At 36.3% G+C, this 15,846-nt stretch overlaps 4 protein-coding genes across 8 annotated transcripts; 1 reads left to right on the plus strand and 3 right to left on the minus strand.

The window, feature by feature from the left end:
- Window positions 1–267: 267 nt before the first annotated feature.
- LOC141592423 (putative alkaline/neutral invertase D) lies at window positions 268–5,288 on the plus strand. The gene is made up of 5 exons (XM_074413095.1): window positions 268–490; window positions 2,021–2,448; window positions 2,636–3,067; window positions 3,650–4,208; window positions 4,752–5,288. Exons 2-5 carry the CDS (start codon window positions 2,071–2,073, stop codon window positions 5,045–5,047), a joined length of 1,665 nt encoding a protein of 554 aa, XP_074269196.1. The 5' UTR covers window positions 268–490; window positions 2,021–2,070; the 3' UTR covers window positions 5,048–5,288.
- Window positions 5,289–5,484: 196 nt separating this feature from the next.
- LOC141592424 (uncharacterized) lies at window positions 5,485–7,527 on the minus strand. Its single transcript, XM_074413096.1, has 2 exons — window positions 7,391–7,527; window positions 5,485–5,914 (listed from the first exon to the last, which is right to left on the minus strand). The coding sequence occupies exons 1-2, from the start codon at window positions 7,464–7,466 to the stop codon at window positions 5,697–5,699; spliced, it is 294 nt and encodes a 97-aa protein (XP_074269197.1). The 5' UTR covers window positions 7,467–7,527; the 3' UTR covers window positions 5,485–5,696.
- Window positions 7,528–8,720: 1,193 nt separating this feature from the next.
- LOC141592426 (NAD(P)H-quinone oxidoreductase subunit T, chloroplastic) lies at window positions 8,721–10,268 on the minus strand. The gene is made up of 2 exons (XM_074413101.1): window positions 9,704–10,268; window positions 8,721–9,221 (listed from the first exon to the last, which is right to left on the minus strand). Exons 1-2 carry the CDS (start codon window positions 10,039–10,041, stop codon window positions 8,804–8,806), a joined length of 756 nt encoding a protein of 251 aa, XP_074269202.1. The 5' UTR covers window positions 10,042–10,268; the 3' UTR covers window positions 8,721–8,803.
- Window positions 10,269–10,768: 500 nt separating this feature from the next.
- Window positions 10,769–14,234, minus strand: LOC141592425 (putative purine permease 11). Of its 5 annotated transcripts, none has more exons than XM_074413099.1 (3): window positions 14,032–14,234; window positions 12,607–12,714; window positions 10,769–12,019 (listed from the first exon to the last, which is right to left on the minus strand). In XM_074413099.1, the coding sequence occupies exon 3, from the start codon at window positions 11,995–11,997 to the stop codon at window positions 10,885–10,887; it is 1,113 nt and encodes a 370-aa protein (XP_074269200.1). In that variant the 5' UTR covers window positions 11,998–12,019; window positions 12,607–12,714; window positions 14,032–14,234; the 3' UTR covers window positions 10,769–10,884. The 5 variants fall into 5 exon arrangements, 4 of the variants coding, with proteins under 4 accessions (XP_074269200.1, XP_074269199.1, XP_074269201.1 ...); XM_074413098.1 differs by having other exon boundaries at window positions 12,607–12,744; window positions 14,032–14,195; XM_074413100.1 differs by having other exon boundaries at window positions 13,890–14,166.
- Between the last annotated feature and the right edge of the window lie 1,612 nt (window positions 14,235–15,846).

Below are 15,846 nucleotides of genomic sequence, written 5' to 3' on the forward strand. Positions count from 1 at the left end.
CAAAAAAAACACAAATAATCTTATCTTAGTAGATCTCATTTCAGACGGCATATTCCGTTGTAACTTTTATGTGACCATTTTTATGGTCAAATATTATCATTTACAAAAAATGGTCACATAAACCTGTCTAAAAATTCCAGACCGAATATACAGTTTGCCGATATACCCTTTGAAATAAAATTTTACGATCTTATCTTATCTTATTAATTTCCCTAATCCAAAAAGTTAATCTCACTCTGTTATTAATCTTTCCTCGTTTTCAGTAGTAAACTACAAAATATCAGACCCTCTTCCTCTCCTCACACTATATAAGCCTGCTCCACCAACCCATGCTCTTTTTTTCCCTTCTTTTCCTCTCCTCCTCTTATTTTCTCTCTCCTCTCTCCTCCGCCGTCTCCGACTAATCTCCGACAACTCTCCGGCCACCTTCGCCGTCGATTTTGCCGGAAAATCTTCTCTCTCCTCCTCCTTCATCTTTCCGTACACCGAGGTCCATATTTTTTAAGATTTTTTTCCTTAATATATTTTGTTGATCTTTATTATGCGAGATAGATCTGATGTTTATGTTACATTTATGCACACGTTAAAAAAACCGTTATTTAATTTAGATATTTATTTGACGGATCTGCTTAATGAAATGTTTTGTTTTTATTAGCTCATTTTAATTTAGATACGAAATCTTATCCTAATTTTAATTTAAATATTCTACGTAGTGTAATTTAATTTTGTGCATTTTTTGTAGTGTAGTATATTATTATTGTTTTGGATCATGTCATAAACTCATAAGTTTGTTATATTTATGGAGCTCACGAGTATATGTTAGTGGTCATAGGATAGTGATGTTTTTGTGTAAAGAAGCGCGTTTTTAGTCGCATTATAATTGTATAGTGATGTTTTAATAGGTAAGTAGAGTATTATTTTATGATTTGATTTATATATATCTTGTGGAAATAATCTTTTGTATAGGTTTTAATTGGTTATGGATAAGGTTGCATACATTTGAGCTTCTGTAGGCCTTAATATCGACTTGATCCATAAATAAATGTGGTTGTAATAGAGATGTATGGAAATATACTTTTATGTAGGTTTGATTGGTTATGGATAAGGTTGCATACATCTAAGCTCTTCTAGACTTTAATATCGACTTCATCCATAAAAATGTGGTTGTAATAAAGATGTATGGAAATACTCTTATGTAGTAGGTTAATTGGTTATGGATAAGGTTGTGTACATTTGAGCTTCTTTAGGCCTTAATGTCGATTTGATCCATAAAAATGTGGTTGTAAGAGATGTATGGAAATACACTTTTATAGTCTTATGTAGGTTTTAAATTAGGTAGGAATAAGGTTGCGAACATCTAAGCTCTCCTAGACTTTAATATCGACCCAATCCATAAAAATGTGGTTGTAATAGAGATGTATGGAATTTGGAAATACTCTAATGTACTTCGCATGATTTAATTGTTTATGGATAAGGTTTTGAGCTTCAGTAGACTTTAATGTCGACCCGATCTATAAAAAATGTGGTTCTAATAGAGATTTTTGTAGGTTGTATAGTTAGTTAAATGATTAGTGTTTATTGTTTGGTAATTTTATACAAGGGCATGGTCATGGATAATATTGCGTACATTTGAGCTTCCCGCTTCCCTAGACGTTAATAGTGCTATAGTTAGTTAACTAGTTAATGTCTATTGTTTAGAGATAACCGTAAAACTAATTTAATTTACGTAAGGATATGGCTGCATACACCTGGACCTCCTTTGTCCTTTGAACCCAATCGATCGATTATGGTGGTGGTGTTTGTCGTAGTGCGCATATGTAAAAAAAGATTCATGGTATATATATTTATTTGTGGCTTGTCCAAGATGCATGCATCTTGTTTTGAACAATATATTAGTAGGAGGTTGGAGAAGAATATTTTTTTTTTTTGAGATAATGTATTATTGTATTAAGTCTTTGTTTTAGGTTTTCTCATACTTTTGACAATGTCAAATTCTTATGAAGTGCTTATAATTTTGTAGATTAATTGTACAGTTGCGAGTGCGTGTCTTTGAGCAAGAGTTTATAAATAATGGAAGGAGTTGGGCTTAGAAAGGTGAGCTCCCATGCCTCGATCTCTGAGATGGACGATTTTGACCTCTCAAAACTCCTTGATAAGCCGAGGCTGAATATCGAGAGGCAGAGGTCATTTGATGAGAGGTCATTGAGCGAGTTATCCATTGGTTTGACTAAAGGGAGTGTGGATAACTTTGAAAATATGTACTCCCCTGGTGCAAGGTCAGGTTTCGATACCCCTGCTTCATCTACTCGGAATTCTTTCGAACCCCATCCTATGGTTGCCGAAGCTTGGGAGGCTCTCCGACGATCTATGGTGCACTTTAGAGGACAGCCTGTTGGTACAATCGCTGCTTATGATCATGCCTCAGAGGAAGTTCTCAACTATGACCAGGTAATATTTATTCGGAAATCATTTGTTGGCTTTGACTGCATTTCGTGCTTAGATCACCTAAGCTAGCCGGTAAAGTCATTGGGAGGTGATACTCCGTGTTTGATACCCATCAGTGCATTCACATCAGCCTCATATCTACCATTGTGTCGCACTTTTGCTGAACTATTTTTGATTATGCTATACTCAGGTTTTTGTACGGGATTTTGTGCCTAGCGCGCTAGCGTTCCTTATGAATGGTGAGCCAGATATAGTCAAGAACTTCTTGTTAAAAACACTGCAGCTTCAGGCTTGGGAAAAGAGAGTTGACCGATTCAAGCTCGGGGAAGGAGCAATGCCAGCCAGCTTCAAGGTGCTCCATGATCCTGTCCGAAAAACAGATACTATTGTTGCGGATTTTGGTGAGAGTGCAATAGGACGAGTTGCGCCAGTTGACTCAGGCTTCTGGTGGATTATTCTGCTTCGTGCATATACGAAGTCAACAGGAGATATGTCATTGTCGGAATCACCAGAATGTCAGAAAGGAATAAAACTTATTCTTACTCTGTGTTTGTCAGAGGGGTTTGATACGTTTCCCACCCTACTTTGTGCAGATGGTTGCTCAATGATTGATCGAAGAATGGTAAATTACTGCCTAGGGATTTCCGCCATTATTGACTTTCACCGTGTTTTGGATGTTTTATGAATCTGCTTTCTTTAATTCTAATATTGAGCTCCTTGTAAGTTTTGTCTACCAGAATGTCTATAGGAGTCGAATGTAGATTCTTTCTATAAAATAAACCTTAGTCTGTTACTACCATGTAGAACCTAACAAAATGGAACTGAGGAGCTCTCAGTTCGGAAACTGTCTACAGCAGCGATTATTTCTCGGCATCATTAAATTGTTTTACTTCACACCCATCACACATTAATGTTATTGAAAAATACTCAATTAATTAAAGCTATAGAGTTAGGTGTCTTACTTATGCTTGTAATCCCGTGCCACGATCATGGTCGTTGCTGGCATTAATCTTTCTACTGTTGTCTGCTTCACGGCAAGTATTTACTGCCATTAATCTGTTCTTCAGCGAACTGATCTATTATTTGCTGACACAAACCTTTTCTTACTTGTTCATTAACTATTGACAGCTTTACTGCTAGTTTTCTGTATGAGTGTGTGCTCGTTTTCTGTACATTCATTTCTTATGTGATGATTATATTGCAGGGCGTTTATGGCTATCCTATTGAGATCCAAGCGCTTTTCTTTATGTCACTGAGATGCGCATTAGCGTTGCTTAAACATGATGCAGAAGGGAAAGAATGCATTGAAAGAATAGTGAAGCGTTTACACGCTTTAAGTTTTCACATGAGAAGCTACTTTTGGCTTGATTTCCGTCAGCTTAATGATATCTACCGCTACAAAACAGAGGAATATTCTCATACTGCAGTGAATAAGTTTAATGTCATTCCCGATTCAATTCCCGAGTGGGTTTTTGATTTCATGCCTTGTCGAGGTGGTTACTTTATCGGTAATGTCAGCCCAGCTAGGATGGATTTCCGGTGGTTTGCCTTAGGCAACTGTATTGCCATACTATGTTCTCTTGCAACTCCTGAGCAATCCACGGCAATTATGGATCTCATTGAAGAACGGTGGGAAGAGCTGGTGGGAGAAATGCCGTTGAAAATTTGCTATCCTGCTATAGAAAGTCATGAATGGCGGATCGTCACTGGATGTGATCCTAAAAACACCAGATGGAGCTACCACAATGGCGGATCATGGCCAGGTTTGCTCCCTTTTTCATGCCTCTTGTGCCCTGACATATCTCGTGTTTTGTACTTCAGTTGTTGAGTTACCTTAATCTTATACTCCGTATGGAAGAAGAAAGTATATTGGGTGTTTAATAGAGTATATCGAGTTCTTGTCTAGTAACGTATGGTGGTTACCGAGTATAAATACGTGATTGATTAATGATTCCGACAAGATGAAGAACAATATCAACTTTATGGAAACTACTGCTCCGAATTTTTATTTTTTTTTTCTTTCTTGGATTGATTGTTCTTTTGAGCAATTAAGGAGCACATTTTGAGATAGCGCGATTTTTAGGCCTTGGCTAAATATGGAATATGGATTATTCTTTAGTTTCCGAGGTTTTTAGTAATTGTCAGTATTTGATACGGAGTACTACATATTTATTTGATTCGTGTCACATGTAAGACTGCCTTGCGCAAAGTTCTCGTGTTTTGCCATGATGGAACCATGCTCTATATTTTACTTTTTTCATTGGATTTTTGCCTTTTTGACCATTTTTCTCGGAAATCGCATGCAGTTCTTCTATGGATGTTGACCGCTGCCTGTATCAAGACTGGTCGTCCACAGATTGCTAGAAAGGCCATTGATCTTACCGAGCAACGATTGCTCAAAGACGGCTGGCCTGAATACTATGACGGGAAACTTGGCAGGTATATTGGCAAACAAGCTCGGAAATACCAGACATGGTCGATTGCTGGATATCTGGTGGCGAAAATGATGTTAGAGGATCCATCACACTTGACCATGATCTCACACGAGGAAGACAAGTTGATGAAACCATTGATCAAGAGATCGTCATCTTGGACATGCTAAATCGAACAAAAATTTAGTAAAGTAGTATCGACAAAAAGCCAATCCCAGATATGCTAAGATGGATTACATGTAATTTCGCCAACGTTTATTCTTTGGCATTTTCTTGCCATTCTCGGGCTGATTGCAAGGTCGGCTTGTGTACTATATTGTCTGCAAAAACTAGCTTCTTGTTAATGTTCATGACGAAAGACATTTTTCCTCAAAATATTCATAATCAAAATGGTTCGGTTCTGGGCCAAAATACGTGTTGATTGCTTAGGTTACATTTTTCTGCATTCCGAACTTACTTTTACTTGCAGATAATACGGTGTATAAAACCGTCTCATATAATTCTTTTGCGGATGATTGTAGGTAACTTGTCTCACTTGAATTGTAAATTTGTAATGTACAGTAGAAAGTATGAAGCTGTAGTGCCGAAAAAAACAAGGACAAATGAATTGAACAGAAAATTTATTCCATTTTTACGGAATTCTTATTTCACGATCATCTTTCAAAGTTGTAAGACGAGGATAAAAATAAAATTCTAGGCAAAACTGTCGAAACTGTGACTGTCAAGATAATCTTATCTCACGGTGCGTAAAACAAATACTCTATGATGCTAAATAATGTGCTAGTGCTACCATATGAGCAGGAAAGCAGTATGGTAAACTCAACCAGAGGCGGTCTTCTTTTGCTGGAAGACGACAGCGTAGATAGGTACACCAACGCCAATAGAAAAGGCACATAAGACAGCAAGAGGCATTACCACCTTCTGGTGTTTCATCCTGTCCAAGTTGTACATGTGTTTGGCGTGGAGATAGAATGGTGGTTCATCATGCCCGTGTCCACCCATCATTTTCATTCCACTTGAGTGAAATTCTCGGCTTCCTGATAGAAATATAAAAAAAATAGTTTCTTGTAATGTCAGCGTTTGTTAAAAGTAACAATGAGAAGAAACTCACAAATGCATTCCAAATTAGTTGTACAGTCAATAGTTTACGTTTTCTTTCTAAACATGTTTTGCAGGGGTAAAAAAAAGAATATGGCACTCCCTCGCCTCCTTTCTATGCATGTTTACGTTTCCTTTCTAAACATGTTATGTATAGACTCGGAAATTTTTTACAGATTGTCAAAGTCTCCAACTTTTAAGCACAAGAGATTGTATAAATTGGAAGTAGAAATAATGTATGGTTACACTCAACACTGGTCAAGAAAAGCACAGTTTCAGAGACGAGAAAGGAAAACTGAAACGAAACGTAAACATGCATAGAAAAGAGAGGTTTATCATTGATGGACTACGATTACACAACTACGAATTGCATCTCGGCCCTCAATGATCTGTCGAATTGCTAGCCTATTGTTCAAATAGACACAAAAGATAGCAAAATTCTGAGGTTACAAATGAACACTGTTTGAAATTTGCTGAGATAGAAAATTCAGACCAACATTAGGTGCGATTCACCTACGACATTTAAAGAAGCAGACAATGCTAATTCTTAAGTCCTAACCCTCAGACAGACTCTGTACAAGTTCCGCATATCTCAGTTACATTACTAATAATAGGAATTAAATATAATTGTTGGGACTCAATCATCACCTTAAGGTTTTGTTTTGGTTGAGATGGTTCATCTATCAACTAATTGACGGAGTTCCCAGCGTCTCAATTCAGCCGAACAATGACAAAAGGGCTCCTAAGTCATAATTTTCTGATATCATTCGCGAAGCTGAGTATGGCGTTCTAACCCTAACTCCCTAAGACATGTCCATGGAAATGCGACAATGGAGGGATACCACGTAGAATTTCCCAATAAGATAAACATAACAATCAAAATAACAATTCCATCAAACCAACAAACCCATCAATTCGATTAACAAGATCACAAGCTCCTCTGAAGGATGAAATTCTTCCATTAAAGACACCAAAACAACAATTAAATAGAAATCAAAATTCCAGAATTTGAGCAATTTAATCAGTAATTTTTTGCAACTTAAGGTTATAACTCATTGTATCCCGGTCATTTCTTTGCGTTCTTATTTTGGTGTCTCAGTCATTTACTTACATTTCCGTTTTTTAATTTGTAATTAGTTCTTCATATGTTCAAATTTCTTTTTCACCAAAATTCTTTCCCTCGTCTATCATTATGCCAAAAGCAAACGTAAAGAATTGACCGGGGAATGTACATATATACAGTAAAAGATAAGAACTTTATCATCAAGAAAAAGAATTAATAGAAAATTAACAATGCCCACTAATTAGATCAATAAAAATCATAAGATTTTGGCATTAAACTATTAATAAATCACATGAAATGCGGAATTGAAAAGAAACCCAAGATTTATAAGATTGATTGTATTAAATTATACCTGGGTTAGATAAGATGGGTTTAGAAGAATTCATCAACTTTGATGCACATGATCGTAATCCGTTGCTCATCGCCATTGTTGGAAGTATTAGGTGGAGAAAATGGGAGAAAAAATGATGCAGATTGCATGAATTCCAGAAAATTACTTGTATTTATATATACTCCTTTTGTCCAATCATTGGGCCTCAGACTTGACAAACGGGTTAAATAGGTTAGGTTCGAATCTAGTCAGTTTGGGTTATGTTATTTTCGGGTTTGCAAGAATTTGGGTTGAGTCAGGTGATTTTGAAATCCGACCATTTTCGGGTAATTATTATCAAGTTCTTAAGAAATAATGATCAGTTTGCAACAATTAACATTTGGGTCGAGTCATATTGGTTTGGCTCATACCTAGATTCCTCAATTCGGGAGTCGAGTCGAGTTGTTTGGGTTGGATCAATTTTGCCAGATCTATAATGGGCCATATTTCATCGATAACACTCAACCTTACGTGGCTAGTCGACTTTAGATTAGATCATTTATGTTCACGGATATTGAACTAGGTTATGACTACTTATGAGTGTCACGCTTAAAATTAACAAACTTTATTATTCACTTTTGTCTAAGAAAGTCATGATTTCAACAACTGAATTTAAATTATAAAACTACCCCCTATTATCGACATTTGTGGGGCTATCAACTTGAACTACATCAAAATTTCATGACACGAATACTAAAGAAGAATTTGTTTAAATGTCGTTAATTCACAAACGATATTTGTGATACCCTGATACATACGATCGAGATACTAAATATACGGAGCGTAAAGTTCAAATATTTTATCCTTGTAATATCACCTTATGTGATGTTTCGGGGATGACATGAATTTGTTTTCTTGGAGATTGATGACGCTTTTCTGGTATGGAATGACTCTTACTTTGTCGGTTTTTGTTGGTTTTGAGAAACGACTTTGAAAAGCATTTTATTACTATCGTGACGATATTATGGGAAGTGAGAAATGAAGTTTTTTTTTAGAACAAGATACCCTATCGGCCGAGTTGGTTTGTGTTGCAAATCATGGAAAGAAAATTTACCTTATACGTTGGAGGAAGGGTTAAACAACTGGAAATCATTGATATCGTGGAAGGAAAAATGGTTTACGCAAAGGAGACTCCAAGACTTGATGCTTGAATCTAATACGCAAGATCTCTATTTTGGAAAGGATACATTGTATTGTGTTTTGATGTTTTCTTTGTTTCTTGTAAACTTTCTTGTGACTCTACTCGCTGTAGATCTCCGGGCTTTACCCCCTTATTGCTAATAAAAAAAAAGGTCATAACTCATAAAACCCGTCAAAAAAGTTCATTTTTAATTTCTTATAGTCTCGCGTATAAATGTATAATTATCTATATACACACGAATTTATACACCAAATTTAATACTCTTTGAAAAAAATAACATAAACAATACAACAAAGTGAAACAACAATAGCAATAATATCAAAAGTAAGAGCAGTCATAGCTTGATCACTCAACTTCATATTTTTACCACCAAGTCTATCTACCATATCAGGAACTGGCTCATAATTCTTAAAATCTTGCATAAATGGATCTTCAAGTTTCATCCTCATTTTTTCGGCTTGTAGACTAGCTGCCTCTTGAGCCAATGTCCAATCATAGAATCTCCGACTCTCGCTGTCGCTTAGAGTATTGTAAATTTCTCTTAATCTCATGAACTTTTCTGATGCTGTTTTTAAAGGAAGTGATGTTGTATCAGGGTGATACTCTTTTGTTAATCTTCTGTAAGCTGTTTTTATTTCTTCTACGTCCGCGTCTGGTGCCACCCCTAAGAACCTTCAGAATTGAAAAATGAGTCGTAAGATCAGTACAATTGTCTCGTCCTAGGCGTAAGGAAGTTGCTTAGGGCCATGGATTCTATTTTTTTTGGTGTTCAACCAAACGGGGTTTTCTAATTCACAGAAAACGGTTAAGTTATAGTAAATCCTAGGTATGAATTTCGAACCCAGGTCATGATTCATGAATACTGAATCTCATGACTTTACAAACTAAGCTAGTCAGTAAATCCTCAAAAAACCCTTATAGTATAGTCGTTAGACGCCCCATCTACGGCCTAAATTTCTCCTAAACTTGAATCCTGGCTCCGCCACTGTAGACATCCTATCTATGGCCTAAAATTCCGAAAACTGAAAATTTTCCTGACATATTTTGAGAAATGGGAAGGAAACAGAAAAACGGAGGGAGTCGTAAAATGAACAACTAAGATAGATAGATAGATAGATAGATAGATAGATAGATAGATAGATAGATAAACTTACTTGTAATGAGAATCAGAAGAGTTGAGCAATTCAGAGAATTTCTCTCCTAACAAATTACCCTTATCAGCTTCAGCTTTAAGCTGTTCTTCTGTAACATCAGAACTACTCCCTCCAATCCACCCTTCATCTTCTGTCTCCCAATGAATCCTAGTATCCACACCAGGTGGGGCCCTCTGTCGCTTCGCTGCGTCTTCTGCCATGGCTAATACAGTCAGTTTAGCAACATTCTTTCTGCTAGATGCTGCAATTTTGATAAATTTCTTCCTCCATGATGTATAGTCATGTTTGGTGTCGAGGAAGGCGGAGATTGGAGACGAAGGAGTTGTTGCATAGGCCATAGGACTTGGGAATAAAGAATCCTATGGCCATCAGGGCTTACATGCTCTGATACTCCTCTTACATTCTGTGGTTCAGAATGTAAGATAGTAACTGCAGAAATATGGCTTGGTTCCTGTTTTGTCTGCTACTGAAATCTGTTTTATTATTTCAATGTCACACATACCATTTTTTCGATTTTTTATTTTTTTCGGTGTAAAGGGAGTTACGATAACAAAATATTATTATTGAGCATGTCTGGAAACCGACTCACAAATAAGACCAGTCATTCACTTTATGAGCTATGCTATCTTACTTCTACTGAGACAGAGGGACTGTACTAGGGCTGAGAAAAAAATCCGATTATCCGAACTGATCTGATATCCGATCCAATCCGATTATCCATGCTCTGCCCTAGTCTGTACAGCTCAGAAAAAAGAAGTCATCTTATATCTGGTTAAACGTCCCAAACCTTCTAATCCGCTTGTTCATTGGACAAAAGATTCACGTAAGACATTCGCCCATTCCAACCTAAACACGTAGTTGATCACCTGTACTATATGAAGAGAGACTCCGTCATTCCAGCTCCAAACAAGGTAAACAGGCAGGTCGGTCGTATGCAGCATTTTCCGTAAAGTAACAAAGACCTTATTTTCAACCGACTCTTCACAGAAAAATAGATGACCATATGCTATATTCTTCGTCTCTGTCTCTGATTCCGACTATAATTTGTTTACAGTCAAACCAAAATGACGAAAAAATTACCAGTAGACTATCTTCTGTTAAGCCAAGAGGTAAAATAATGAGCATTAATACCACTTGTCAAATTTACATTTCGAAGAATTAAAAAATGCTACAAATTTAACCTAAGTTACTGATATAACACAAGAAGAAACCTTATCAAAATCAGAATCATCTGCTGATATCTGAGTTTGAGAAACTGTTCCTCCGCGTTTTATATCCAGATAGATCTGAAAAAAGTAGGTAGCGAATCCCCATACAGAAAGAACCATTGCCAAACCTTTCACGCCGGTCATTGGATCATGGAAAACAATCAACGCAGCAATAGGCGTGATAGCCAGAGCAGCTGTACTAGTGACATTCGAGAACAAGGATGACACGAGAAAAATTAATCCGACCACACCAATGCAGCATATCTGCCAAGAAATCCCGGACCAAACTAAGGTCATCACGTAAGACGCAGCTCCCGTGTCAAAATTCTCCATTTCTGTCCCTAAATTACGCCATTGACCACTTGCCAAAAGCCCTGCCATGGAGATGATGGTTGCTACAAATGATGTATAAATTTGCATCCTCATAACGACATCAAATGATTCGGCCTTGAGAACTTTCTGGAAGGAAAGTTGCATAAGAGAGAGGAGCAGGGAATACACGGCCGATGCGCCCAGTGTACATAAAAAGCCAATAGCATATTCTAACCGGGATACTCCTTCCGGTGCACTCCATTTGTTACCCATGGCAAGGAGTCCCGAGGAAATGGTGAGAGCAACCACTGAGTTTAGAATCATCGATGTGAATTTTTGAGAGTTCAAGAAAAAGGAAAATATTGCGTTAAAAGCCAGCTGGGTTGCATTTATAAGTGAATAAGTCGAGGCTGGAAGATACATAGCTCCGACAGAGAAGAGCAAATTATCGCCAGCTAGTAGCACACCGAGACATAGGTAGACTAAGGTGATGTACTTCTTGTCGATGGGATTGGATGGGACTGGGTTGTTTTTTGGATCTGAAGGGATAAGAATGAGAGGAATACAAAGCATAGGAAATCCTGCAGTTTGTACGAGGGTGACTAAAAACAAGCTTGACCCACTTTCGGCATAGTAAAATCTTCCTAGCAGATTAGCAGCAGTTTGGCCTACAAGCAGGAAGGCAATACTGAGAGCTACAAAAAGGCACCATCTCTTACGAGTCAATTTAAAGTTTGGTGACAGCTCAATCATTTTTATGTCGTTACACAGCATCAGATATTGGATATTGTAAAATCTGCACAGTATTGCAAACATTTACGGTTATTTTGGATACAATAATAAGAGGGAAGGGGGAAGGGAGATGGATGGAGGAGAGGGAAAGGGAGGGGGAAGCAATATTATTTACTATTCAAATATTTTCTACATCTGAAGAACTACAACGACAATACCCCACTGCCTTGAGGGCTCCCGTAAATTGCATGGTAAGGAGGTTAGGTCATTAGTTTCCCTCCCACGCTTGTCCTCCAATTCCATCAGTCCAAACAAGGAGGTTAGGTCATTATTTTCCATGCAGAACTCTTTTACGATGCCTTCTAATTTGTTACGCCAATTTCATATATGTTACAATAACACAATATCCTACAGCACCATTCACCCATGAAACCAACTAAACAAGTGCCTATCACAGGTGACAAGAGTTTCCGTAATATTGATTCTCAAATCAGACTGTATATCATGGAAATGCAGGTATCTTGGAGGATGCTGAGAAGACCGCGGAAAAGAAATGCAGATGAAACATATTGACATTCAAGAGACTGAAAAAAAAAGCCATATGTTCATAATATAGATTTCCAAATTCTAAAAGTGAGATGGTCAGCCTACCTAATAATTCTTGCGTCGAACAATCATCTACTTGATCTGCTGTAAACGATTTCACAAATAAGCAACACCTTGGACTTTCACATATTGAACACCTTGGACTTTTCACGCCTAAAAGCAGATTTCACAAGTAAGCAACACCTTCACCCACAATAATGAAAGCCTAAGTCAGGGAGGCCGTATACATTTAGACTGATATCCACGGACTGATACATCGTCACTGATGTAGAATATAATGCAGCTAACAGACAAGAAAGGATAACAGATGTCAAATAGTAAATAAAATTATGTACTCGATCATATAGTCATATATCATGTGAAACATAAATTTACATTGAAGTGGAGCTTCGTGTGCAAGGAAGAACAACATACATATGGCTAGACAAAGTACATCAAGAAGAAAATGGTGAAGATGACGTCAACATAACAATTAAAACACATCATCTTAACCTAATGATATTTGAAAAAGCAATTCAAAGCCTAAAGATTCTTCAACAGAATCCTCAGTTTGCTTTAATCACCCAAATAAAAGTATACAAATAACTACAGAAGCAAAATAACCCGAAATGCATCTACACAATCATCTTATATATCCCAGAAAGATGCACACACTGCAAGGTCTAAAACCATTTACCACTAAGCTAAGGCCAGCATAAGGGCTAGGTAGAGACGCGTTTCTTGACAATCATATAACGAAGAGACAATAATATAGGGAAACAATTGCAAGTCTTCAGAATCAAGACCCTACAAAATAATGGAAGGTAACACAATTTCTGAAAATCAAACAATCTACACACCTAGTCCTCCTAACAACCCAATCAGGAAGACTGATACTACATGTTGATTTAAAGAATATACAAAAAGGACATCAAAATCTAGCAACAACCTATGTTACTCACACTTGTTCAGAACTATCGGAGACAGGTCGTCTAAAACAAGAATTTGTGAAAATATTTTTATGAAAAATATGCATATTTTCGCTTAAAATGAGGTGTCGAGTCGGAGTAAGATCGACAATAACAACATCAAAGATAAGTCAACAATACCCCACTCAAAACTCCAAAAACATGAATCACACATATGACAACATGAAATTCAAATTTACAGTTACATGTACAGTAAAATTGAAACATCACACTATCCTATCCTATCAACATCAAAAACAAGAACACAATGCATTTGAATCTAACTTCACTATACAGAAAAATGGCCAAAATTAGAATCTTTCTATCCCATAACAATAATTCAGAAAAATGGGTAGCTAGAATTTCAAAATCAAAACATACCCATGTTATCAAATGTCATAATTATCAAAACCCAATTCAAAATTCACACATAATGTTCAATTTTGACATTATTAGGGGTAAATAAAACCTAATTCAACAAGAATAGAAGAAGAACAGATAAGATTGCAGCAAGAATATGGACCTAAAATTGAAAAATGGTAAAAGAATGAAGATAAATCACAGTAAGTTTTGAACTTGATTGATTAATGGAGTTTGTTGGAAGATGACATAAATCTGATGAATGTGTGTAGAGATTGGAACAGAGCGATAAGAGTATGAATATGATGGGGGTTCGTTATTATTGACATCCAAGATTATATGGTAACTGCTTTGTTTTTACAGGATGGTGGATAGGATACTTCTTTTGGATCCTTCTTGGTATGATTTGTTTGTTTCTCAAATTATCGGGTAAGGTCGTCTAACACGAGAATTTTTGTGAAACGGGTTATTTGTATTCGTTTACGTTATTCAAAATATGATTATTGTTTTGATGGCTATGGAATGCGGAAGTCTCCATGACTCCATTTCACCCGTTGTAGTGTAAAATGGTTATATAAAAGTCTGATCGGTTTGTTTTTTAAAGATGAGGTCCGCAAGGTTATTAGGTTAAGATTTTTTTTTTTTTTTTTTTTTTTTTTTTTTTTTTTTTTTTTTACATAGGTTAAGATTTATTAAAGGTGTGCTAAGCCGTGTTAAATTGATTTTTTTGCTTCAATGCCAAATTTGTTTTGATGGTCATAGATCAAATATAAGTTTTTTTGGTAACATATTATTCATTCATGAGAAATTCATGAGTTACTATATGTACCTATATTATGGTACATTATAGGCAACGAGGAATTCAGAAATGTCAATAAGTTTCATACTTCTAATGGTATATTATAGGCAACGAGGAATTCAGAAACGTCAATAAGTTTCATACTTTTATTGACAACAAAATGCACTCGAGTGAATAAAAAAAATGACCAACTATCATTTCGTAGAGTGTAGTAGGGTACCATTATATCGACTCTACTCTTAGATGGTAGAATGACGAAGTCACTTTTCAAGTAAAATAAATAAATTAGGGTGTTGCTCTTTCACATACGAACTTTACTCTTTCACATACATATTTTCATAATGTTTCCAAATACTACCCCTTCTTTCTACAAAAAAACCCTTAATTTTATCCTTTCTCTTCCTCCTAAAACCTAATTTAATTTCACTCAAATTCTTCAATTATGAAACTTAATTCTCATATCAAACAAGTAATTAGTCTAATTTATTAAAACATTACATTAATTTATGCGACTTGATTGTTTTGTGTATTATAAAATCAAAAACAATAATTCCACAAACTTCTTTCGGCATGTAATTTGGTCAGAGCACTTGATTGTTTTGCTTTATGCACAAGTCCTCATCTCCTCGAATGAATCAGTGGCTACCAGTTTAATTATCTCAATCAAATTATCATTATCTTCTATTTAATTCTTGATTGTTTTCTCATTTTTTTAATTAATGAATTATAACATACTATATGGGAGAGAAGGAGTAGAGCGATTTGGGAAAATGGTACGGTCTGGTGACTTTGATGGGTGGGGGCCAGTTGTCGATTAGGGAAAGCGACTGTGGTTGCCGGTGGGTTGTTAGTGGTGGCCAGGTACGGGGATAAAGGCGGTGGCGGTGGGTGGTTGGCTTTATTACTCTTCTATTCAGGTTATTTGTTGTCCTATTTTATTTTGGCGTGTCTCGGTTAATTGTTGTCCTTTCTATTTTAGGATTGCATTTGTTGAGTAATTTGATCATTCACACTCAATTTGGAACACTTGTCATCTTATAATTGGTCTCCTTCTCTTTCCTTGATCTTTATTATGTCAAAACCAAAGAACAACAAATGGCCGAGACGGAGGGAGTACAATATCTACATCTTAATTTACCAAATTGTTATTTATAATGTCGTTGGTGATATCTACTACTC

The sequence above is a fragment of the Silene latifolia genome, chromosome 7 (genome assembly GCF_048544455.1).
Source record: "Silene latifolia isolate original U9 population chromosome 7, ASM4854445v1, whole genome shotgun sequence".
In the NCBI taxonomy this organism is placed as follows: domain Eukaryota; kingdom Viridiplantae; phylum Streptophyta; class Magnoliopsida; order Caryophyllales; family Caryophyllaceae; genus Silene; species Silene latifolia.